Source organism: Atta colombica, unplaced genomic scaffold (assembly GCF_001594045.1).
Source record: "Atta colombica isolate Treedump-2 unplaced genomic scaffold, Acol1.0 scaffold321, whole genome shotgun sequence".
NCBI classification, from domain to species: Eukaryota; Metazoa; Arthropoda; class Insecta; order Hymenoptera; family Formicidae; genus Atta; species Atta colombica.
This window is the reverse complement of record NW_017259428.1, coordinates 713,540-739,919: the sequence shown is the minus strand read 5'-3', so window position 1 is coordinate 739,919 and position 26,380 is coordinate 713,540. Positions and strand designations below refer to the sequence as shown.

At 31.7% G+C, this 26,380-nt stretch overlaps 2 protein-coding genes across 5 annotated transcripts; one reads left to right on the top strand and one right to left on the bottom strand.

The window, feature by feature from the left end:
• Positions 1 to 247: 247 nt before the first annotated feature.
• LOC108690432 (actin-binding Rho-activating protein-like) lies at positions 248 to 10,475 on the bottom strand. 2 transcript variants are annotated; one of them, XM_018197722.1, is made up of 4 exons: positions 10,298 to 10,475; positions 1,232 to 1,362; positions 847 to 1,096; positions 248 to 665 (listed from the first exon to the last, which is right to left on the bottom strand). In XM_018197722.1, exons 1-4 carry the CDS (start codon positions 10,322 to 10,324, stop codon positions 558 to 560), a joined length of 516 nt encoding a protein of 171 aa, XP_018053211.1. In that variant the 5' UTR covers positions 10,325 to 10,475; the 3' UTR covers positions 248 to 557. The 2 variants fall into 2 exon arrangements, with proteins under 2 accessions (XP_018053211.1, XP_018053212.1); XM_018197723.1 differs by lacking the exon at positions 10,298 to 10,475 and adding an exon at positions 2,217 to 2,390.
• A 5,978-nt stretch (positions 10,476 to 16,453) lies between these two features.
• On the top strand, positions 16,454 to 25,830 carry LOC108690446 (elongation factor 1-alpha). 3 transcript variants are annotated; one of them, XM_018197741.1, is made up of 4 exons: positions 16,454 to 16,568; positions 21,385 to 22,230; positions 22,896 to 23,389; positions 24,806 to 25,830. In XM_018197741.1, the coding sequence occupies exons 2-4, from the start codon at positions 21,408 to 21,410 to the stop codon at positions 24,872 to 24,874; spliced, it is 1,386 nt and encodes a 461-aa protein (XP_018053230.1). In that variant the 5' UTR covers positions 16,454 to 16,568; positions 21,385 to 21,407; the 3' UTR covers positions 24,875 to 25,830. The 3 variants fall into 3 exon arrangements, with proteins under 3 accessions (XP_018053230.1, XP_018053228.1, XP_018053229.1); XM_018197739.1 differs by having other exon boundaries at positions 16,455 to 16,568; positions 21,388 to 22,230; XM_018197740.1 differs by lacking the exon at positions 16,454 to 16,568 and adding an exon at positions 16,600 to 17,044 and having other exon boundaries at positions 21,388 to 22,230.
• The last annotated feature ends 550 nt before the right edge of the window (positions 25,831 to 26,380 follow it).

Sequence of the window (26,380 nt, the reverse complement as noted above, 5' to 3'; positions counted from 1 at the left end):
TACTCAGAGAAAAACATAGTGCGAGATAAACTACAATATATTTTATATTATGTAGAATGCACATAATTGAATAAACTATGTTATAGTTATATTAACTATAAAATAGTTTATTTAACCACATACATTAATTCTACATATAAAACTTAAATAGTCACTTATATAATTGCCATCACTATGTCATTTTCTCTTAATGCAATATCTTTGAAACACATAGAATATACGAGATATCAATTATTTATTTTTTGCGCCAGATATTTACATAATTAACAGTTTTAGTAAAATATTTCTATAAAAATTGTATTAATCGCTAATCGTTCCACATTGTCACATTAAAATACCTCACATGCGCCACTCGCGAAAATATTTACACCGATCCGCATTCATTCATTCTCAATATACAGAACCGACGAATTGAATACAAATTATTACATATTATACTGATCATCCGTGTTACTTTCTGTGAAATATAAATGAATAAATACAGGTCAAACTGGATCCTTTAATTATGAAAATCACGAATGTCATTTGATGGTAACATTAATAGAAACAGTGATAATTTAACTATCCAGTTCAATGTTTCGGATTTCCTCAAGTCGTTGATTATATTCTTTACGAATATCTTCGATGGGTTTGATTAGAAATATTGGTACGTTATCGTCTCTTCTCTAGGAAAAATTAAATTTATATATATATAATACAGAGTAATGAGTAAATACAATATTAAAAACACAAAAAATTAATTATCAATTTTTATCAAACTTAATCTTTGCAAATTCATAACTAAATGATTTTTCTCAATTTAATGAGAAAACATTAAAATATTGGAAGTATTATTAATCCATTTACCTGAAAAAGACATTCGCCTTCGAATTCTAAAAACTTCTGTTTCCTCGCTCTCAGCAACAATCCTACACATTTGTTGCTAATATTTGTGTAAATGTTAAAGATATCGCCAAATGTAATGGCGATTACGTCAGGTTGATCCCGACAAGGTGTGCCTTCGTGGCTAATAATTTCGCAAAGCTCCAGAATTTCTTTCAAAACATGAGCGTTCGCTTTGCGACCGCGTAAATCGGATAAAGAACCTGCTTCTGGTCTAATGATAAAAACAATTGAATAATAAAACATAGTTAATTAACTACAAAGTAATATAAAACAGTTATATCGTTATCAATTTATTATAAATATCGATAAAATATAAAATGATGACAAAATTTTAAATTTCACATACCTGCCATATTCTTCTTTCGAGAATTTCGGCTTTTCGATGTCCAAACCAGAACTAAACGGATTTTTGCTCTGCTTGTCTCTATGTTTGTCAGCATATTGGTTGAACATAGCAACCTTAGCTCCCAAAGATTCCTTCAAAGGCACAGGGAGACAAATTAATTATTAATTCATTATTAGTTCATTAAGACAAAATAAATCAAGAAATATTTCATTTCGTGGAATACAAATTGTTTGTACAAGCAAAGTATTATTGCGTAGAGTTTGAAAATGAAGAGAGATCAATTTTATATTCTGAAAATTCGTAGACTCTCAAGATGCTTCGATGAAAATTGCACGGATTTGAATTATTCAGCACCTTATGAGACAGGAATTTCTGGGAGTTTGCCAAACTGAGCCTAAGGATTGACCCTGACCATAAATGACGTCTCAATGGCATCTTGACAGATTTTCACAGTCGCGTGTGTAATTACATTCACTCATACATTTATTCATATCGGAAAAAGCAAAATTTGAATTAAAATCTTTTGTACATTAAGAAAGAATTAAATTTGAATTGACTTGTTTTCAAAAATCTTTTTAAAAAATTGTTCCCAGTTAATAACGAGATATGGATAAGTTTAATTTACAATTAATAGATCAATAAATTTATAGGAATTTATTATAAATATATACTCTTGTCAAATATTAATATTATCAGTATCATGTTTTACTAAATTTGTTAAAATAATTATACCGAAAAATGATTCAGTAAAAATGTATTAAAGCAATATTATCCATCTCCAATATCATCAATATCTCTCATCTTTTCTATTATTTTTTATTATTTATAAAAAATTATAAATTATATATAATTCTTATAATTAACATTATCTGAAAATTTTCCTTCAAGAAACTCAAATTATTTCAAGTTATTTCAGAAATCTAGCTATTGCTAATTTGTTTCCAAAGAATGATGTAATCGAAGAAGACATTTCAATAATACTCACATACATCATCGAAGACATTATAGTATCGTGATTAAATTCAAAGTCACAAGAAAATAATACTCGAAGTAAAATAAAGAAGACGCGTGTTTCACCCAAGTAGTAGAAACTATCTTGAATCAACACCCTATTTTCACTTCCGATATTCCGATATCAAGTTCACTCGGCACTGCCGATACGAATACGACGATGTCGCGATGCTGCGCGGCTCTTTTTATAAGAAACCGACGGCGTCCCAAGGGCTCCCACCCTGCTGTGGAATATTTCGGCGCAGTCTGAAATATTTGCCATGTTTCCGAGCCGATTCCCAGACTCTTGATTGGTTGCCAGATGGCCTTCTGCATATTCCGGAAATGATAATTCATCAATCGCAAACGTAGATTCATTCATGTTGTATTCTGCTTTCGAGAATCAGATCGCAAACAGAACAGTTTGTTTACCGAATAAACGATTAGCACGATATAATTCGCGAAAAACGAGTATTAACGTTTCCCAGAAGAATGTCACTCTATATCAGCTGTAATTTCACTTACTGATCATTTGTGCGAATCATAATTCCAAAATTTAGTGTTAACAAATACAGAAAAATATTTTTTTAAACATATATTTTAATTTTTATTAGGCATAAAAAATTCTATATAAAATGTATCTTTGTTTACTTAAGTTGAATATTTAAACCATTTCTATATACATAAAAAAAATAGTAAATAATAAAAATAATAACACTAATAAATAATAGTAATAATAAAAATATTTAAGATAAGTCTTTAACAGTAAAATATTTATTTCTAATTTCCAAAAAAGAAATCCTGAAATTGACTTATTTTTTTCCATTATAATGATCTGTAAACCTAGAATTATGATATACAGAAAAATTTATAAAAGCATCGATATTGCAAAAGAGCATAAATCAATTGGCAATGCAATTATATCGAATCGCGTGCACGTCTCCTGAAATTAGCGGCCTTCATATAACGATCGCATGACTATTCAGGAAACTTGAGTATATATGTCTAGAGGGCGACGAGTACAACATGTACTCAACGCAGAATAACCCGAATTTAATCTCCTAAATTAACTTTTGACCGACGACAATTTGTCACTGACAGACGAACGATATACGAGCTAGATCGCATGAGCTCAAATGCGCGTAAATCGCGAAGGCACGAGGCAATCCACATCGATAAAACACCTTACAAATATCCCCACGTGATCTTAATTTATCTAAGGATCCGTTAGATTTGTAGATTCTCCGTCGTGCGTGATATTCATTACTTTATCCATTACAAAGCTTCGTTATCATGACAAGTTGCGTTTCTATCTTTAGCGCTTAGCAATATTCATTGCAACATAGAAGGAACAATTTTGTTGAAGTATTTAAAAATTTAGCTAAATAACAGATCAGAAAATAATTTAATTAGATCATTAAAATAATTAATATAAAATAATAATTAAGAACGCTCTCAAATTGGTTGCTAAAATGTCAACACTTTTTACAGCATTATCGTCTTGCTTGAATCTCCGACATAATTATTTTAAATAATTATTTCGATGGTCTAATAAAATTATTTTCAGAAATATATGGCTAAATTTTTAAATATTTTAGCAAAACCATTCTTTCCGTAAATAAAACTTTTCAATTATTTTATTATCTAGCATCGAATAAAAAAGAAAAAGAAAGAATTTTGAAACTGTCATTGATTTATAGTTCGAGAGCTATAATTAAAAAAAAATTAATGATGACATTATTTAAACAATATTACTTATATTCGGGACTCTCGTGAGAATTTAATTTAGAACATAATTTTGTGTAGATATTCATTTCGCGAGAAACGCCACGCAAATATCGCAAATATCGTCATGATGACCATCCATAAAAGGAGCTTCAAGAAGATGACGTTTACGACATTGCATTTTCACTACTTCTGAAACATACGCCGGAATTAGATCCGTTTCCGCTCTCATCAACAAACGCGCGTGCGAATACGTCAATGATACCCTTGTAACACAAGCTCAAGAATGTAAATATATAAACTTGTAATGGAATTTATTCCTTAAGAAACATTTCATTAATTTAAAAATTGTTTTATTAATAATATTTTATATTTGGCAGAATTTTTAAGCCAATTCATTATGGAGATATTGCGAGCATTAATTTAAAAAATTTTGAGAAAAGAGATTTTGATAAAAATTAGTTTTAATTAAAGATTTCATGTTCTAATAAGCGTCTATTAATCTTACAGTCATAATTTATTCTAGAATTATACATCTTTCGTTAAAAAAAAGACATTTGTTTTTAGATTTTCGCTTTCTCTTTAAATTGTAGCTTTCTTAATTACATTAAACAATCTTTGTTTAAATTGCTTGATATTTGATTCAAGCTTATAATTTATAATACATATTTTATGGTACACTTGCTTATAACTTCGTCAATTTTGAAGAAAACAATATTGAAGAGATTATATTATTAACGTCTACAGTTTAAAGCAAGAAACTTTTAAATTTTAGTTTGAAATAAGAAAAACTTTCTTAATAATTCCTTTCTACTTGTGAATCGAGGAAGAACTGGATGGAATGAAAGAACTCGAACTAATACAATATCTGTGACTGAAATCTTTAGAATAAACTTAGACTCGGAGTTATAAATATACTATTTAAAATTCCAGAGGCTGTATATATAACGTTCGTCGCGTATGTGCATGGAGTCTATAAATTATCCTACCGGTGACCCTCCATGTGGCAACGACCCGTCCGAGAATTCTAGCCGAGAATTCTTGTCAATCGATGAAAAAAACTCTCATCAAGAATATAATAAATCATAATCAACAGAAGCAACAAAAATATAGTCTAGATCAGTCTAGAACAACACACGAAATTAGAGGTCTAATGTGCTATTCGTAAGAAATGAGGGAATATTTATCTGAATTTAAATCACAAAAGTTAAAGCTTATAGTAGTGATGTTTAAATAAAAAGATAAAGTATCTTCATAAACACATTAAAAAAATAAATTTTTCCTGACATTATTAGATCTTTCTGTTTGCTGCGAAATTCTAAAATTTATTATATGCAGTTTATTATGTCTTCAGTACAGTTTTATGGAATTTATGGAATTGTTTTCTCTTAGAAATCATGGAGACGTCGCAAAGTTGAATACGATGTCGTTTATAGGATGTAACGAATTCAGAATTTTCTGTATATAAAAGCAATTTTCCTCCCACTGTGATGAGGTTCACATATACGTTCATTTTTGGCACATCACACCAGATTTCGAAGTAATTAGGCGAATCTATGTTGACAGACTTACATAACTGAAGCCAAATTAAAGTCATAAAATCACTCGAACGACATACAAAGCTCATTTCCTGCATCACATAGCTTAGTTTAGTACGCAGTAATCCGAAATTAATGAAGTTTTTCGCACAATTATATTTGCAGAGTAATATAAGAATATATTAACTAAAATGTAATTGTTAATTTTTAAAAATTTATATGTTAAAATCAAAGTATGTGCTTAGCGTTATAAATATCTTGAAGCATAATTTAATAACACATAAATATAATAGTAACACATAATTGGAGGATACATACCCAAACTTAATGCAATCGATGATTCTAAAGTTTCCTTTAAATTTAAATTAATATAATATTCATATTTACGCATTATGCCAATTTTATAATTTTATAATTTTATTATAATTCTAATTCAATCTTTAAAAATAATAATCATTATGCAGTTTATAACAATAATACAGGCGGAATTTTAAAGAGAGATAAAAGCAAAAAGGGGATTCCATTTGACTATATATTTTTAAAGCAGAGTATTTATGTTTTAAAGCAAAGAATTTTGTTTTAAAATAGAGAATTCGTGTGTTTAAAGCAAAAAATTTGTATTTAAACAGAATTTGTGAGAATTTAAAGCAGAAAATTTGTTTTAAAACAGAATTTATAAGAATTCATATTCGTTTTTAAAGCAGGAAATTCATGTTTTCAAAGCAGAGAATAGTACATGCAATCGAGTTGTAGCCAATAATAAATGAGAAGCAGAATTTCAAAATGTTTTGTCCAAAATTTGTAATTTTCAGAAAGTAAGAAAGAAAGAAATTCTGTATACAAGAAAATTATGCACTTTATAGAAAATAATATGCCAATCAATAGAATATGAAATATTAAACAAAATTGCTAAATAATTGCTAAAAATATTAAATAAATGCATTTTATTTGTCTTTAGTTAAAAAACATAATGCACTTCGAAATGTCTACATTTTTTCAGCATATAAATTAAGAATGAAAAAATGCCTTCTGAACATCTCAGAGTAGTTTATAATATGAGTCTTTCAATATTGAACACCATGTTCAGTATTTTGTTGATAAAAAACATGTTTTAAAGGTGTTTTAAAATGCTTAATTGATATTTTTAATATATTTTTAAAATGTTCTTTTTTATAATACTGGTTAAAGCATATTCGAAGCATTAAAAACATATTTAAAAAAAACACAATACGTTTTATTCTTAAAAAAAAAAAAAAAACATTAGTCTTTACCAACTCTGCTGAACACTATGCCATTTCTAACTAAAAAAAATAAAATTTTGGACAAAATGCATTTTGGAATTCTGCTCTTCAAATGTAGGCAAATGTGATTTCGTCTCCGAAAATTTTATTTATGCGCAAAAGTTCTTGTAAACAATCGAACTGTAGACAATAATATTTATAAGCAATAATATATGTAAGTAAATATGATCTGATTTCTAAAATTTTTATTTGTGTGCAAAAGTGCATATAGTCGAGCTGTAAGCAATAATTTTTAAGCGCAAACGAACTGTCGGCAAAAATAATGTAGACAAATAACATTGTAGGCAATCGATTTGTAGCAAAAGGAGTTATCTCAAAGCAAAAAAGATAAAAGATTTAGATATTCGTTTATCATTAATTATTATTTCAAAATTAATTCATTTAACATTGTATAATTGTTATTTATTTTTTAATTTTATGTTTAATTTATCATCAAGTACTTTATGTCAAATTATACATAATAAATTTTATAATTAAACATAATGAATACATTTAAAGTTAATTTAATGTTTGGAATATTTCATTGTATATATCAAGTATATACATATACAATGAAAGATTATGCGGTAAAACTTTTGCACGTGCGTCAACGTGAATGCACGCGTCATTGACCGATGTCAATGAAACGTGGACGTCAAATAAGACGTTGGTATTCAAATCTTTTCTTCGTCACAATTTAGAAGTGTTGGCACTCATTTCTGTCTCCTGTATTAGTCAGAGTCGCGTATTCATGACGATTCATCTACCTCTACAATCAGATCCACATTCCCTTCTGCTTCCAATTTATTCTTTAAATTTCGATTTAATTAAAGAATTTTCTCTTCCAAAAAACATAGAGTTCTTAACACGTTACAAAAAAAGATCCTGATACATAATATTACAAATACACAATTAATAATATAATAAAAATAAGAAATAAATAAACTAATTAATACTAAAATAACAAATGTTAAAGTAATAAATATTAAAATAAAAATAAAAATATATTTTAATTCTATTGTTTTAATATTTTGTGTTTTAATTCGTGTTTAAAGGAAAATCGATACTGAAAAAATCTCGACAATATTATTTTATGTGGCATTAAACATTTCTAAACTTTCTAATGAGTTATCTATGGAAACAATATAGTCTATGGAAACAAAATGTAATAATATTTATTTAATTATTAATATAATAAAGAAATTATTATCTCATAATTATTTCTTTATTATATCAATGTTTAAATAATTATTAATATAATAATTAATTGTTAATATCATAAAAAAGACAGATTTTTCTTAGATTAATGAAGCAAAAATATAGTTTAAGAATCCATGGAGAAGATGTCAAATTCTGTTGTAAAGATATAGATCGAGTCATCGAATACAAGAAAGATTGTAATTTATTTGCTCATAGCCTTGGTCGAACGCCAGATGTGACCTCGTTCGACATGATATCTTTCTTTTCTGTTTAACAGTTCAAAATCATACGATGATTGGTATTTGCTGTGAAAAAAGACACTCCTCGAAATAATTTTAAACAATTTCTCTTCAAATTATCTTGTAAAATATAATATCTAACTGACTGATCACCCTCATTGTATTTGACAAAATAAGTATTAACGAAATGCAGAACTTCCTTCATTATATTAAAAAATATGGAAGACTATATGTATTAATTTAATAATAAATAAAAATAACTATATGTATGTGTAAAACTTACAAGTCAATAGGCAAAGGATTGAAGAAAGTAGGTTACCTTAACGTAACGATCGATCTAGATAAAATAGAACATGCCATTAACATATACGGTCGGTTAAAAACAGAATATCAGGAAATATCCTCTATTTATCAAATTGCGTTAATCAAAAACTTGTTTACATTCCTTAGTTGTTAGTAATCCTAACTTAGAATTTGTATTTCTCCGTATTAGACACCAATTGCCCTGTTTCATCAATCGAATTTCATCAATCGAATGTTTTCGATTTCTGGCAACCAAAATATCGGAATCTGTTAGAATAACGAATGAGTATAACAACTCAATCACGTCAGAACATATAGAAATCGCGGCGAATATCTCTCTCTCTCTCTCTCTCTTTCTCTCTTTCTCACTTTTTCAGTTATTTCTGATCAAGAGTCGTTATTTTCAGCCACATTCGTCACAAGTCCGGAACTCTTGCGGCGACTAATCGCTGCTTTTGAAACCATTTCATGACATTATCTTTGACGATCATTTGAAAAATTACCCGCAGTTAAAAAGAAGTGAATAAATTAAATAATACTTTTCTGGAAATGAACGTATACCTACATGAATTAGTGATCAAAAAATTATTTAAAACTACATTTGCTTTAAACGATTTGCTGTAAATTGAACGTGTTTTTTTTTTTGCCAATATCAAAGTTTTAGATTTTATAAACAAGAAAAATAAAAAAAAGAGATTTTGCTAGCATAGAAGATTCAATAGAAAGAAAAAATAGCGGAAAATGTTATAAAAGGATTAAAGTGATAAAGACAAGACATGGTCAGACAGTAGTACTTACATCCGGTCCTTCAGTTTTATATTTATATATAAAACAATTATTAATTTAATAAAAATTCTTGAAAGTATATCTTTGTATAAATAACATTTGATAAAAATATTTATTATATTTATACATATTATATATTCTTCAAATGCCATGTAGATATATTTTCAAGAATCGTTAAAATGCGGAATTCTTTTTTATTTTTATAAAAAAAATGTAAAACTATGAAAACAAGATATTCGAAGAAAAACTATTCAGCATTTATATAGTAGTAGATAGTACACATAGTACTGAGTAAAAAGCCTTAGTAAACATAGATCGAAAGCTTAACCATTTCTGAGATAAACAATTTTGTTAGTATCATAACTCTTAGTGTTTTTTCTACTTGTTGCAACGATGTGAAAAGAGAGAAATTGAGATAAGTAGCACATTGATAACCTATTTGGGAGAATTACAAGTCCAATGAAATTATCTCCATAATATCCATTCAATTATAGTCTAGTCAATGTCAACTTACTCGCAGTGAAATTTATCATTATAAAGTGCGTATAAAAATTAAATCAAAACGCAGTTTGTACACTGAGGCAAATCTTTACGCATACGGCACGTAGAAAGCAATTAAATCATTAATGATTCAGTTAATATACAAAATTGTTTATATATTAGAAACGCTTAAGTTTTCGACTTATATTCACTAAGACTTTTTTACTCAATCATTATGATGTATACTATCTACCATATAAATGCTGAATGATTTTTTTCTAACACCCTGTATATGTTAAGAATATTTAACAAGAAAATATTTAATACTTATAAAAAGTGAGGAATATGCATAAACAGATACGTTAATAGAAACGTAATAAAAATAATAAAACGAGAAATGCACAAGACACGCGACCAGATTAACAAAAGCTTTATTATAAATTTGAACTTGGATTGAGCTGTTTCTTTACACGATGTGACCAGTGCCAAGTGCAAAACGTCATCGTAAAGAATTTTGCTACTGACCTCTTCTGAATCACTATAATACTCCATCTTCAAAATGATCGTCGCAAAACGATCATTTAGGCGCCAATATTTATCGAAACTATAGTTATATAATTTGATTAGCTATCTGCTACGGAATCGGAAATTATATTACGCACACGAATTTAATTTTCTCCACAATCTTTGGAGGCAGCACTGACCTCTCTCACGATGAGACTTAATTCGAAATGACTGTTTAATTCTATTTATAATCATAGCGAGCACGTGATGCAGCCGACATGTTCTCCTCGTCGAGTTTGAATTGAAAATTTTCCACTAAAACGACAGTAATATATATTTCTGTATGAGTTTTTAAACGAAAAAAATAAAATAAGTCATATAATTCAACTATGTCAATTGCGACGATTTATTTGATTATTTATTGTATATTCTCTGTATTTCAATAATTATGAAATTTAAACATATTTTCCAACTTCTACACTAAATGTTTCAACTTTTATTCTAAATATAACATCAGTATTCCAATATTCGCCGATTTCTCCGTTTTTTTAATTATACGAAATTAACAGAAATATAAGGTTTGATTATCTTATTGTTAATCATAGTAAATCAGTATATATTGAAATATTAGGTGTAGTAAAAAGAAATCCATTATTTTTGCATGAAATTGAATGGAAAAATAATGGATTTCTTTTTACTACACCTAATATTTCAACTGACAATGATTGTAAGACATGATAAATTATATTTAATTATATATTGTCAGATTATTACGTATTAGAAATAAGTTTTACATTAGATGTGTTTTTTGATTGTATGAAGCCTAACTTTCATGAAGCATGAGGTATTTTGAAGAAAGAATTAGATATTAATACATCATATCCACATAATGTTCTGAAATGATATTTAATGCAATATAAACGACGATGAAATAAGCTGTAATTTTTTATAAGCTTTACATGCAGCTTTGTAAAGTAAGTCAACTAATGATAATGTATTCAGGATTAAATATTTAAGTTAATTTATAGTTCATCCATTTTAAGACAACAGATTTATGTTGAGATATATATTTTTATGTTATTTATATGTGTATTTATACATATGTGTCAGATAAATGTTTTCTTTTATAGTCCGTTAGCTCAATATAAAACTTTTTTCTCACTCACTGACTTGATGCGTAATGGGTGAAGTTATCAGCAATGAAGCCATGATTCTATAACAAAAATGGGATTCAAATTAAAATAAATGTTCATTAATCAATGTTTTAAAAGACAATTCTTACTCAACAAATTTATTTTTGCGTATCAAATGTTTTATTTGTCTTTCAATTAGATACTTAACTTTTACACATCCTCAGTTAAAAAGTTATTAACAAATAGATGCTGATGGTCCAACTTTATGCTACAAAAAGTGCGTTAACGTATCGAATTCGAAAGAAATAAATTGGTGTTTGAAATAACATCAATCGACAAATTTTCGTTTCAGAAACAGGTTGATTTTTTGTTTGCACATATTTAGTTATGAATAATTAAAGTTCGAGAATGATCGACTCAGATAGATAGTTCAAATTGCAGTTACTATACTCAAAATACCATGATCTTGCTTTTATTCACTCCAACGCGCTCGTTGGAATGATAGAAGTTATGGTAGAAGTATGTTGAAGCATGCAATGCAAACAACAAACTTGTAATTATATATTTTTCTGAAAATAATCTTCACATAATTATATTCACCCCAAGATTGCTCTACGGGGCCTGATTGCCTCTCCTAAGCCTTTCTTCTTTCCTCCTAAATTGTCCGAATTCGTTGGATTCCCTCGAATCAACGCTCTTCGTGTCATTATTTTCTGAAGCATTCAAATACATAATCCAATTAAAAAGGAATAAGGATTGTTTTTACATACGCAATATGGAAATATATCAATTACACTCACGACTTTCTCTCAGGCTATCCGGTTTCAATTTCGTTGGATTTTCTCGATATGATGACGCTCGCGAAAATACGAATAATAATCGCGCTTCATTTGCGCGGCACTTTTCCCGCGCAACCAAGAATGCGGTTGATGTCAAAATCGCGTTAACAACAAATTGAACCGAGTGAATCATTCAAAAATGTAATGCTCAAAACACGCTCATAATGCTCACACATTCGAGCGTGTAAAATTCCTTGAGACACATATATATATATATATATATATATATATATATATATATAATCACGAGCATCACTGCGACACATTCCGTTATTCAACCACACAATTCGCAAACTCCATTAGACATTAGACTAAAGCTGCGTTCGGAAACCTCATTCGAGTGTCCCAGAGTGCGTTCCGTTTCACACATGATGTATCATTTTGGGTGCGTTCGGAGAGACTATTAGCGCTATTTATATCATTCTATCTTCATCGTTTAGATGTAAAACAAGGATAGAATGATATAAATAGCACTAAACTTAGATTTATTGTGTCGCATGCTCTAACATATTCCTACTTCCTCCAACCATAGCTTCTACTCACTCAACGCACTCATTCAGCTGGTTCTACATTAGTTGCAAGCCGATCGCAAATTTGTTGCGACAGCCAATCTGAAGCTTGCATTTTGAAATCAACACTTCATATTGGCTGTCGCAACAAATTTACGATCAGTTAATTAGCAAGTAATGTAGAATCAGCTTTAGAAGAGCTATGGAACATGTTGAAGTATATTGGAGTATGCGAAACGCGAACAAACCTTTTGTCTTCTCCTTTTAGTCTTTTCTAATATTCGAATAACAAGGATAAAATGATTATGCACATTATATGAGAACGAAACACATTCTATAATTATATCGTTCATTAGACGTAAGATAAGAGTAAAATGACACACTCGGGTAAAGTTTCTGAACGCAGATTATCTCAAAAGCACAGAGTAATGCACGAAAATTGCTTGATTTAAATCAATATTATATAATTCGTTCATATTTCAAGATTGTCTTAAGTAATAGTTTAGATGCTAATAAAGCCTTCTGATTGATTCGTGACATCTTAAGATTGTATTTATAAGAAAATGGATTGAAATGGATTCAGATTTTCAGAAATATTGATTCACGAATGTTAAAATGAATGCTTTTCAATCCTGAATACATTTTTAGTCATTTATAGGAATTGCATGGAGCATATCTCTATACCTTTCAATTTAAAAATAATATTAGCTTTTTCTGTGTGTTGCACAAATAACACATTGTGAATACTACACTGTTCAATTCAAAATTTTGAATAGCAAATGCAGTTTTTTAATCCAATTGTGTCCAATTGAATCTAATTGAATCCAATTGAATTCAATTAAATCTAAAAAAAAAGTATTCGTTATTTAAAATACGCATTTGGACAGAAAAAAAAAATTTCAATCCATTTTAATCCATTCTCGTTCGCTGGGAAATTACTTTCAAATTAACGAATAATAACTAATTTGACTTGAGCTATCCTTCGAAAGATAATCGCCCATTAAGTAAATCACAACAAAATTAATCTATATATTTTCCACTCTTCATTTCGTTCTAATCTTTTCACATAAATCGTGTTATATACCGAGGAGTCCACTGCATAATAATCAGCACTACAATGCCTCTTGAAAAAAGTGAAGTACATCGCGAATCGCACGAATGCCGAGAATCAATTAGCCAATCAGTGTACACGAATCTTACACGAAAATTAATAGAGAATACTGCATCTTTTCTATATATCCATGATATTATAATATTCACCGTATAATTTCAAACATAAATACAGTGCCACATCACACAGTTTCTATTGCGAATGATAGCGCGGCGACTGTTTTCATAAACACCGCGCGATGCGATGTACCTACGACGTAATATGTGACATAAAGCTGGTTTTATTAGTTGCATCGCAGCGTCGCAAGCGTGCGGTCCAATCAAAATCGAGTTAGTTTGACGTTGATTGGATCGCAACGCTTGCGACGCTACGATGCAACTAATATCGAATCAGTTTAAATGTACGCAGAGCGACGCCGCGTGCTAACCGTTTCGCCGCCAGGAAATCAATGAAATTTCATGTGAAACTTTTCACATTTCATTTTCCACTCATCGAAATTTACGTGAAGATTTTCACACATAGATTATGGTGATTGGCTCGTATTCACGCACAACGATGTCAACGTGCTATAACATACTATACTTTACGTCATGCATATTATAGAATTTCAGAGATAAAAGTACGCTTTTATCGATAAAAGCGCATTCTGAATACGAGCCATGTATACCTCGGATTATCTAGGCCGATATTCATAATCCATTTTTATTTCAATATAAAGCTGTCGTCAAAATTTCACTACTTTGAAGCGTAGTTTGATTGAATTAGAAGAAAGAATTTTACAAATTAATCAAAAATTGCTTTAAAGTATGCGTAGTATCATGTTGATCGTATCTATAATAATCTATCTCCCGAAATAATAATCTATCGGAGAACAATACGGTCAGATTACATTTATCCTGATTTTAAAATATATTTATTAAAATAACTAACAATAAATTAAGAACTTACAAAATTTTAAAAATTATGCAAATAAGAATACAGCCATTTTTAATTACAATTAAATTTTGTTCTTTAATTTTTTTTATAGAAAATCATTTTAGGATACTATGCCATGGGACAAAATCAAAGGCACATAGTGCGTTAATTTAAAATAGGCCTAATCTATAATGTGCTTTTTATTTTCTATTTCTTGTCTCTTTTAGCTTTTGTCTTTTTTCATTTTTGCGATTATTTTGTCGACAATGATTGTTTTTCTTGTCACGTATTTCTTGTCTTTTTCGAAATTTGTCAACTTTTACCTCGAGCGACAGAAAACGAAGAAACAGAATATATAAAGAGGCAAAAAGGTAAGAGATGAAAAGCGATAAAAAGAAAATGACAGGAAGCAAAGAGCACATTGTAGATCAGACTTTATAGTAAATTCGATTAAATCGCACTATGTACTTATAGATTAAAGGTTACTTTATAAAGATATTTAATGAAGTGACATAATATAATTAACTTCGATGAATAATTAACTAATGAAAAAATATACATGTACATTTTATAAAATGTACATTTTATTAAATAACAATATCATTACTTGATATTCAATTGTTTAAAATATTTATATGCTTTTACACTTAATTTTGCTAATTTCATGTAAAGCGTATCTTTTATTCCAAGCAGAACAACAAGTCTCGATAACGTCAAAATGATATTAAAATGAATCGGAAATTATTGAAAAATGACTTTTAATGTCGTTTAGAATCATTTTGATATCATTCTGATATCATAATGATTTGTTATTCTACTTAGGTAAGCAAATTCGCTATTACTTGTTAGAAATTTGTGTAAATAACTACATAATGTGACCGCTTTATAGACCGTCTATAATAGAAATATACATAGTATTGTAAAGTAAGCCATAAACTATAAGAAATTGACCAATTCTAATCGACTATTCTCATATTTCGACAATTGATCGATTTCTTATACCTAAGTTCTAAAACGCAATGGGTGTAGTAAATCTGCTGTAAGAAATCAACTAATCATAGTCAATTATTCTCCTCATATTCGACTGTAATCGATCAATATCTACAACTTAAAGCTTATTACATCTGTTTTAAAACTTAAAATTTACTAACGTGATGCTATAAATGTTTTAAAGCGTTTTTTATTAGTTACTTTGTAAAATTCTTTTTTCTAATTGGTCAATCAAGCGCTTCAAAACTTGTATAGTGAAACTTTGACCGCGATCTATATTCCCATTGCAGACGACCCTTTAATACCGTTTATACATATTGAAATTGAGGCGCTGATGGACGAACTTCGCCGATGGACGTAAAACGCAACATGTCTTCCCCCAACTGACTCAAGTTTTTCTTTAGCATCGCGAACGAGCGAGCTGGAGCAAGCGAGTGGCCGATAATTCACCACGACGATGTCGTTCTTTTGTCCTTTCATCGAAGAGGAAAATAGACTCTCGCCGGCCGGTCGGGAACCAATCGAAGAGATTCGCAAACACGAAGACCATGCAGGCGCAAGCGCCGCAACATTGCACATTTCAGATGGCATCATAGTCGTTTGTTCACCCCTTTACCCTCCTGCCAGATCCGGGTAGAGCTTTCTGTCTTTATACCTCTACTACTCGTCTCTTCCTCCCTCTCTCGTTCCACCCTCTCGCTCGCTCCATGCTTCACGAGCTTGCGTGCGCGGCAAGACGGGTGGCAGAGCTCCGCGGTGATTTTCAGAGTGGACGGTCCAACATCGAATCCTCGGGTAAGTAAATCAACCTGTGTTGCAAGAACGACGGTCATCCCCAGGAATTCGGGAGACCGTTCCAATCTGTGACAGAAGCAGGCGAGGAGTCTCTATCGGTTCTCGTTGCGTGAAAGCTCAAGCCGGCTTCGTTCGTCAATCAGTCATCCAGCCAGCTTAGCTGGCCAGCGAGAGTATCGATTCGAGCCGGCGCGCCGCTTACTCTCGGGGCGAATCCGCCCTAGACTCGTCGCGCGTCCGCGAGCCGCCGTTCTCGAGCCGAGGGTGTCTGTCGCAGGTAAAAAGGTTCCTCCGTGCGAGCCGCGAGCTCGACGGTGCAGCCGACGACGGAAAGCTGGCCATTACATTGGTGATCGGTTACGTTAACGTTCGATTGAGCGGGACTTCCTGGGTATCGATCCATTGATCCCCCGAGGGGTTGTTGGTGCAGGTCGGGGTGCGTCGTCGCGATCGATTGATCGGGCAACGGTCGATCGGTAAGTGATACCAAGCTTATTTGCGGTAACTTGGGGTTTTAACCTCGTTGCGCGATATGTCGTAATCGCGATGTTTTAATATACCTCGAATTCGTCATGTGTTCCTCTTCTAAAATGTATCGAGAGAGAAATCACGCGATCCAGTTGCATGATTGTTTAGATGAGTAAAGAGAGGACGCGAAATTCGGCAATTTCTCCGGTGGAAATCCCTGATAGTGACATCGCGAAGACGACGTTTCAAAGCAAGTTATTGTCGATGAGAAATGGCCGCCTTCGTGGGGCTGTGACTATTATTAGAAGAGGCAGGCCGGTATGCGTTACGATAAGAACGCAAGTTGCAAAGCGAACGAAATGAGGATTGGTACAACCAATTGCACGATACTGATTTTCTGATTCAGCTGATACCGAGTAATTCGATCAATCCGATTTTTAATTTAATTACATGATGCACATTTCCGGTATAAACAGTGGTTTCTAAAATTTAATACGAGTAAACAATTTCTAATAGTTCAGCTAAAATTATTTTCTATCTTTCTAAATTATAATTTTGACTTCTTTTGATTGTAAAAAGAAAATTTAATTGTGATCAATATTGATTAATTAATCTAATTAATAATTGTATTGCTGCGTAATTTATAATTCATTTAAAATTCTGAACTCTTTAATGAATTACATTCGCGATCGTAAATAGAAATGAGATTAATCTTAGAAAAGTCCTTGCATCAGTTTCAAAAATTCATTAAAGTCAATAATTGAATTTTAATATTATGAATTATCTTCAACGAAATTATTTTCAATAATTTTTACAAATAATTATGTCTAATTAGTTTTAGAATTTTTTTAAAAATAATCAATGATAATCGTTTTCGGATACTTTTCACAGAAATTAAGCGAAAATTCCAACAGACATTGATCTGTTTAATTCGATTTTATAGTATTTGTCATTCGGATCAAAAGGAGTACGCAATTTTTAATACATCCCACCGCCTACGTAGATCGAGATAGGACAGCATACACCCTTTATTGATCTAAAAGGCGGACTCGCGGGTTGGAAATTACCTGGGCCGCGGTATACGATTCAATTTGAGTCCATTGGAATACGGTCGGCTGTTCTAATTAAGTTCCTTCCCAATTGATATAATTGAAGCAAAATTGTTTTTTCGCGGCAGATTGCGATCGCCTCGACAGAGAATAACCGCGCACACTCGATCTGATACCACTCATATTTATACACGTACGTCAAGGAGAAGGGGAGAGAGAGTGAGTGAGTGAGTTTACAAGCCCTGCGTGAGTCTCTCCTTGAAACGAATCAATACCCTTTGTAGCTTGCAAGAGGTCCTCCGTTCTCGCACGTCAATATTTATCGTCTCTTTAATATCCGATCAACATATAACGCGTGAAAGAAACTTCTCCGATGCATTACAGGCGAACATAAAAATTTATACGGTTATAATTAATTTTTATTGATAGTACTATACAGTAGTACAATAATTAGAATTAATTTTTACTAGTAGTATTAAGTATCGATATAGGAATTACAAAATTGTATATTTACAATAGATACGATTAAAGGAGATATTGTTATACATTGCATCTAAATATTAGGTCGTTTGATTAATAGTCACATTTTTTAATATTTTGAAGAACAAAATTTATATTTGTTAGTTTAATTTTATTTGAAATGTAACTTTATTCCACTACTGCAGTATTGCCACTTTGAACTCAATATTTTATTTCCATTTCGACGAACATGTCAAAACACTAATATAAAATAAATACGACATATTGTGTAACGATATAATAAATGTGTCTCTCGAACAAATAATAAATATATCTCTCTAAAATTTTTAGAGTGAATCGCACACTGCAGGGTGAAATCACACTCTTAAATATTGAAAATTGAGCTATTTTTTTTGAAAACTAACTCAATTTTTACTTTTTAGAATGCTTTAGAATGAGATACCATTTCAAAGAATTTAGAGAAATAGATATAAATATATTACGAATATAATAGATACATTAAGAAATAGATACATTAAGACTAAGAAATTATTTCTCTAATTATATTATGAAGCTATTAATTATTAATTATTAACTAAACTATTAATTATTAACAATGTTACACATTGTTATAAATCGGGACGAAAGATCTTGAAGACATTTTTAACGTCTCTTGATGGTTCTTTAAGAATCTTATCATAATACACTCATATCGAGGCTTGCCGCTCTGTGCGATTGACTCGCGATTTGTAGATCCGAGTTTAATCCCACATGCGCAATTTTTCGCATTTAAGAAGCCGAAAATGACTTCTATTAATTTTACCTACGTCAATTTCGGTACTTCAGTTGCATTATATAAAAAAATTGAATATTTCAATGATAACTCAATTTACTGATGAATCATCTTAATATGCGGGACTTATAGTTTGATGCCGGTGACTAACCATCTGGTGACTAAGAAATCTTTGATCATCAGCGTCGTTCGGATCCGATATTAAACTAATAAATATAGATCCCATATATTAAGGTGATTCTTTAGTTATAATAAATTGAGTTATCATAGAAATGTTTAATTTTTTTTATATAATGAAGTTGAAGTACGAAACACACACATGAGCAAAATTCTACAGTAAGTTAACGATGAAATAAGAGAGAAAAAAATGTTGAAAATGTAACCGTTTACGTAGGCTGTTATCGATTTGGACGCTTTCAGCGCTTTCAATATTTTTATTCTTATTTTACATCTAATGAACGAAGACAGAATGATGATTACAAGCATTTAAAACGCGTGAGCGTTTCCAAATCGATCACAGTCTAAGTAATAGATAAGATTCGCAGAACGCTTCTTTTAACTGCATACAACTCTTATCATAGGTTTTTATAAAAAAAACGAGATTATAATAGTTTAAAAAACGATTTTAATGCTCACAAAAAAGTAATAGATCAACCATTTAACGATCATTCTGAAAAGATTTACGTGTGCATAAACTTGCATATAAATTTAACCTCGAAAAGTAAACATAATCTCATCTTGTTTTCATTCGATGAAAATACAGTTCTTGATTTATTATCGTTCAATACTATTTCATTGAAATATACAGTAGTTTTAACATTTTATTCAAATTATGCAATAATTTTGGATGGGCCTTGGTGAGGCACCCTAAATTTTTGGCACTTTATTAAAGAACCATCTAATATGAGATTTCATAATATAATCGCTACAAAGTTAGAAATACTTCCTTTACATATAAATGAAACTCGTGATTATGAACGAAATTAAAAGTAATGAATAATTTAATTGAAAATTAAGTTATAACAAAATTTTATAAAAAGTAAATTTTATAAATAAAAATTAAGTAACTACTGTAACTTAAATTTCATCAATTTTCACTAAAAAGACATTAAATTCATGTACATGTGCACAAATATACTTTTCAATTATAAATACGTTAAATTTAATGTAATGAAATTAAGTTAAATTATGTAACTTAAAAGTATATTAAATTTTATGAAATTTTTAATAGTATCTTCTTGTGATAAATGTAAAAATCTTTTTTAAAGTTATAACAAAATATTCTTTTTCAATTTAAGATCTATTAATGTTTCAAACATTATTTGTTAAGTAAGATACACTTTCATGTATTGTCTCATTTTTATAATTTGTAATTCGTTTCGTTTTCTGGGAGGTGTAATAGCAGTTTTGCTGGCCTCACCTTTTGTATATACTCTGTAATTTTTTTACACAATAAATGATGGTAATATAATAATAATATTTATAGATACTTTTTGTATTAGTTCGATAAACAATGTCATATTTATATATAGAAAATAATTTGAACATTAATATTAGACATTAATATAAATGACAATACCTAGACATCATAAAATCAAAAATCGAAACATAAAAAATTATATCTCAATTTTAGATTTTATGTTGTCTGGATATTGTCATTTGTTTAATACTAATATTAAAAATATCATTTTCTATGCGCAAACAACCGTTAAAAAATGGTTCTTGCTTACTGTCTATTTATGTATGTATGGATTACTTATAAGATAAAACAGCTCACAAGACAGCTCACAAGGCTTTAGAACATTCTATAACTGAATTGTGTGTGGCAGTTTAACACTGGCTTAAAATGTCTTCCCTTGAATCTATAACATATGACTGATTTATAATAGACTGGTCTATAAACAAATATTACGCAGTCTATTCTATAGAAAGGAACGCATATGCTAAATTACATTTAGCACAACTATTAAAGCATTCAAAATCGATACATTTGCCGCATATCAATCGAACGATAGTTCACTTCTGAATTCTCGACAACTTGTGTCAGCAGGTAGCTAAAGCCTCGACATCATGGGTAAGGAGAAGATACACATAAACATCGTGGTGATCGGCCACGTGGACTCCGGCAAGTCTACGACAACCGGTCACCTAATCTACAAATGCGGCGGGATCGATAAGCGGACGATCGAAAAGTTCGAGAGGGAGGCACAAGAAATGGGCAAAGGCTCGTTCAAGTACGCCTGGGTGTTGGACAAGCTCAAAGCGGAGCGCGAACGCGGCATCACCATCGATATCGCCTTGTGGAAATTCGAAACAGCCAAGTATTACGTCACCATTATTGATGCGCCCGGTCATCGTGATTTTATCAAGAACATGATCACCGGCACCAGCCAGGCCGACTGCGCGGTACTCATCGTTGCAGCTGGTATCGGCGAGTTCGAGGCCGGTATTTCGAAAAATGGACAAACTCGCGAACACGCTTTGCTCGCCTTCACATTGGGCGTGAAGCAGCTGATCGTCGGCGTCAATAAGATGGATATGACTGATCCGCCGTATTCGGAAACGCGTTTCGAGGAGATTAAGAAGGAAGTATCATCTTATATCAAGAAGATCGGTTACAATACCGCCTCGGTCGCCTACGTGCCGATTTCCGGTTGGCACGGTGATAACATGCTCGAGCCGTCCCCGAAGACTCCTTGGTATAAGGGCTGGAAGGTGGAGCGCAAGGATGGCAATGCCGACGGCAAGACGCTCATCGAAGCTCTCGATGCCATTCTGCCACCTTCCAGACCCACCGATAAAGCCTTACGGCTGCCACTTCAGGATGTCTATAAGATTGGTGGTATTGGAACGGTGCCTGTCGGTCGCGTGGAGACCGGTATCTTGAAACCAGGTGATTGTACTAATTGTACTAATATGACTTCTGGAAAAAAGAATTAGAAGGAATAATTTTAATCGCAAGAAGCAAATTCGGAAGATAGTAATTAATAAATGAAATCTAAATTTTTTAAGTGGATCACTATTTAATTTTATTCATAAATTAAAAATTCAACTCTCTAATCAATCTTTTATAAAAACCGAAAATTATATGGAATGACGGTTGAGATCAAACCAACTACAAATCGTCCTTACAAAAACCCGCATCACTTAAAAATAGTCTAAAATCACGTTTAATATTTCTACTTGTTTTGAACAATGATGATTATTATTTTGTTTATATACTATATCCTTCATTAGGTAATGTAAAATTTTCATCCTTCGTCTACAATTTAAGTTTTCAGTGTAGATGTTTATGTTGTTTCCAAATTGTATAAAAATCTAAAAAAATTCTTACATACTTGTAAAAATTTTAATAACGAGTTTTTATTATCATAGAAGTTTAATTGTATTTTACTTATCTTTTTACAGATTTAATTTATCTACCAGAATTCACAATTAAAAAATCAACTTTATGCTTTTAAAATTCAACATTGCCAGTGGAGAGTTAATTATCTTTTGTGACATTTATCGGACTAACGTATAGATTCTTATAAATAAACATAAATTTACAATTTTAAGGTATGCTGGTAACTTTCGCGCCGGCGGCTCTCACCACCGAGGTGAAATCCGTCGAGATGCATCATGAGGCATTGACGGAAGCTCTGCCCGGTGACAATGTTGGCTTCAACGTGAAGAATATTTCCGTGAAGGAATTGAGACGCGGTTACGTCGCTGGCGATTCCAAGAATCAACCGCCGCGCGGTGCCGCCGACTTCACCGCCCAAGTAATCGTCCTGAATCACCCGGGACAGATCAGCAATGGCTACACGCCAGTGCTTGACTGCCACACTGCTCACATCGCTTGCAAGTTTGCTGAAATCAAGGAAAAATGCGATCGTCGTACCGGCAAGACCACCGAGGAGAATCCAAAGGGTATAAAAAGCGGTGATGCTGCAATAGTAATGTTGCAGCCGACCAAACCGATGTGCGTCGAATCCTTCCAGGAGTTTCCGCCCTTGGGTCGCTTCGCGGTCCGCGATATGCGTCAAACCGTCGCCGTGGGTGTCATTAAGGTACGAGGAATTATTTTGAAAGGTTTAAGATAAAAGCAGACTGAGAACGCGATTTCAAATATAAAGAGTATCTTCTTATTGTTTGAATTTCCATTTTTTTTTTTAAATTAATATTATTCGGTTGGGATCTTGGGATTTAATCTGTTTTTGGTTTTTATCTTTTATCACAGTGGAATAATATCTTTTCATAATATCTTTATATATCAATAATATCTTTGAAAATTTTTTATCGTATGCGAAATAAGAGAATCGACAATGAAAAAACCTATTTCTTTTGCTTGACAGATAATCGTTTATTAAATATCTAAAATGAAGCTCATCATAATTTATTCTTGAAATCTTTGCGAAGGAAAATCTTTAGCGAAACAAAATATTTTCGAGTCAATCAATATTATATTGTTCTTGCTATTTCACATGATAAATTGTTTCAAAGCAACAAATTTTTGATAAATGTTCAAATAGAAGCTACCTTACCAATTTTTTTCATGTATTTATTTGAAGGCAAAAAAATAAATTTGCTCTCTTATTACGCTTTTTATAATATTGTTCAAGAACAAAGTTTAAAAACGCGATTATTTTCTTCATTTCGTTAAGTATAACATACGAAAATTATTTTCTATTAAAATTTATAAAAGAGTGATTCTTTGTTTGTATAATTACAAGTGCTAAAGCTAATAATTTATGTAACCTGCAAAAATAACCTGCAGAGTTTGTTAAGAATTTGCGAATTGAAGAATTTATCGAATATTATTATGTAAGTTTTATTAATTACTATTTCAAATAGTATAAATAATAATATAAAAACGAAAAGAGTGATAATTTTTTCCGAGCAGATTCAGTTTTTACATGTTGAAATATATACATATAAAATACGTATTTCAAAAAAATTATTATTATGTGAAGCAGCATATAATTATTTACCAAAGTCTCTCTTTTATTGTTTGTACATTCTATTTATTTCAAACTTGCGGTTGATAACTGCTCAAGCTTGTACGGAAAATATTTACTTTATGCAAATTATCATAACAAAATTGTTCATAATTTGATATTTGTGTAACATTAATAATTTTTAATGTTTGTATAATATTTTCATTAAATTCATAAAAACTGATTTTGCTTCTTGTTGATATCTGCTTCTTGTTGACTTTGTATATTTCGAAATAATTTAAACCGTGAAAAACATAATGTTATTTTAAAGATAATATCAAATTTTCTTTTCCTCAAATTTAATATCTAGACTACAGAATACTAATTGTTCCAAAAAAAAGATATATTAGATGTAGTAAAAAGAAATTCATTATTTTTCCATTCAATTTCATGCAAAAATAATGGATTTCTTTTTACTACACCTAATATTAGACATAAATTCATACAGTTATATATATATAATTTAACGATTGGTTTATTTCCCCGCAGAGCGTTACTTTCAAAGATACCCAGGGCAAGGTAACAAAGGCCGCGGAGAAAGCCCAGAAGAAAAAGTAACCATCAAGCTTCCTCGGAAGCTCGCAGTCCGCCGGCAGATGCCCTGTGGCAGCAGGCATCCCCGTGCAGCAGCAAGGATCCACCGTCAGGATGCAGCATGCCGCCGCGGTGGCTGCCCCGCTCGACTCATACTCGTCGACTAATACCAAAAGTCATAAGATGTTGTGCTTACCCCCGTTACATTATCCGGTAGTGTTAAACCCGCGCATCTATCCGAACCTGCACATTCAGTTCACCCATGCCCCGCGCACACCTCACATATGCTAGGAGGAGCGTTGCCCCGCGTCTTACCGCGTTTATCTTAATTATCGATATTGACGATATGTGTCCGGTATTTACCAGGTACTCAGTTCCCTTGGACTCTGTGTAGTTAGGTTTTTCAATTGATACAACACCGAGCATCAGCAACAATCACGGGGTGGTTGCGGAGACAGCCGCGCTCGGGATCCTTTCCCCTACTCTCACGAGAGGAACGAGCGAGACAGCGGGTGCATTGCCTTTTCTTCGTCGAATGTCCCGTTTCTATGGGAGACGGAGCAGCGACGAGTACTTGACTGCGCCGTGATCGGCGACGTCGAGGTGAGCGCCGCTGACTCGCATACCCAGCAAGACTTCTCTCGATTCTTTTCGAAGGGTTCATTAAGGCTGATTTGTTCCGAGACTTGGTTGCCTCGCTCTCTGTACGATTAGTTTTATTATACTTATAAGATATTTATCTGTAGTTATATGGGGATCATTAGACTATGCTCCCTCTCTTGTCGTCGGCGAATCGTCGGCTGCCTCCCCCTCTTAAGGAGGGAGAACGATCTCGCCTTAAAGAGGACGAGACATCCGTCGTGAATCGCTCATGTTGATCTCGGCGCTGTCCCTCCTGCTGACCATAGACGCGTTCTATGACATTGTTTTGACCCTTAGCCAGTATTACGTTGATGTAATAAAAAAAATCTTTAATTGCATCTCCAAGTCTCTTTACTTTTTCCTTGATTATTATGTATCCCCTTGTAATTCCGTGATAAATGGAAAATAATTATTATTAGATCGCGATTGCGTAGTTAAAATTATGAGAAATGGAATATCTTCTTTTCTACGTCTCTAGTTGATCCAAATGTGTATGCAGGCGAAGAGATTGCGTAGGTAGACGTGACGTAAGATGGATGGTTGACGTAAAAGAAGAGGGGCCGGGTGTTTCTAAGGTAAATATAATTTATTCCGCATAAATTTCTTCTCCTCTCTTTGTTAAAGTTACATCTAGACGTGGTATGTACAAATATATTTAATGCAGTGATCTTACAAGAGTTTTTAGTGTAATGCAGGTCTTGGTCAGTCTTTAATTGCTGAGGCCCGTTTTTGACGGGGCGCCGAGCAGACTCAATCCTCTCGTGATCGAACATGACACAGGATTATATTCGCAAAGAAAAAAAAAAGAAAAACAAAACACTTTCTTCATATATAAGAGAAATAGAGAAATCACATAAGTGGAATTCATGAATCGATATATACATACAT

Excerpts from the sequence above, each read along its gene's own strand:
- LOC108690432 (XM_018197722.1), bottom strand. The coding sequence starts at position 10,324 with ATGGAGTATTATAGTGATTCAGAAGAG. Across the intron at positions 1,363-10,297 it reads ATTATAGTGATTCAGAAGAG|GAATCTTTGGGAGCTAAGGT; the intron begins GTCAGTAGCAAA and ends GTGCCTTTGAAG. Across the intron at positions 1,097-1,231 it reads TCGAAAGAAGAATATGGCAG|ACCAGAAGCAGGTTCTTTAT; the intron begins GTATGTGAAATT and ends TTTTATCATTAG.
- LOC108690446 (XM_018197741.1), top strand. The coding sequence starts at position 21,408 with ATGGGTAAGGAGAAGATACACATAAACATCGTGGTGATCGGCCACGTG. Across the intron at positions 22,231-22,895 it reads GACCGGTATCTTGAAACCAG|GTATGCTGGTAACTTTCGCG; the intron begins GTGATTGTACTA and ends TACAATTTTAAG. Across the intron at positions 23,390-24,805 it reads TCGCCGTGGGTGTCATTAAG|AGCGTTACTTTCAAAGATAC; the intron begins GTACGAGGAATT and ends ATTTCCCCGCAG.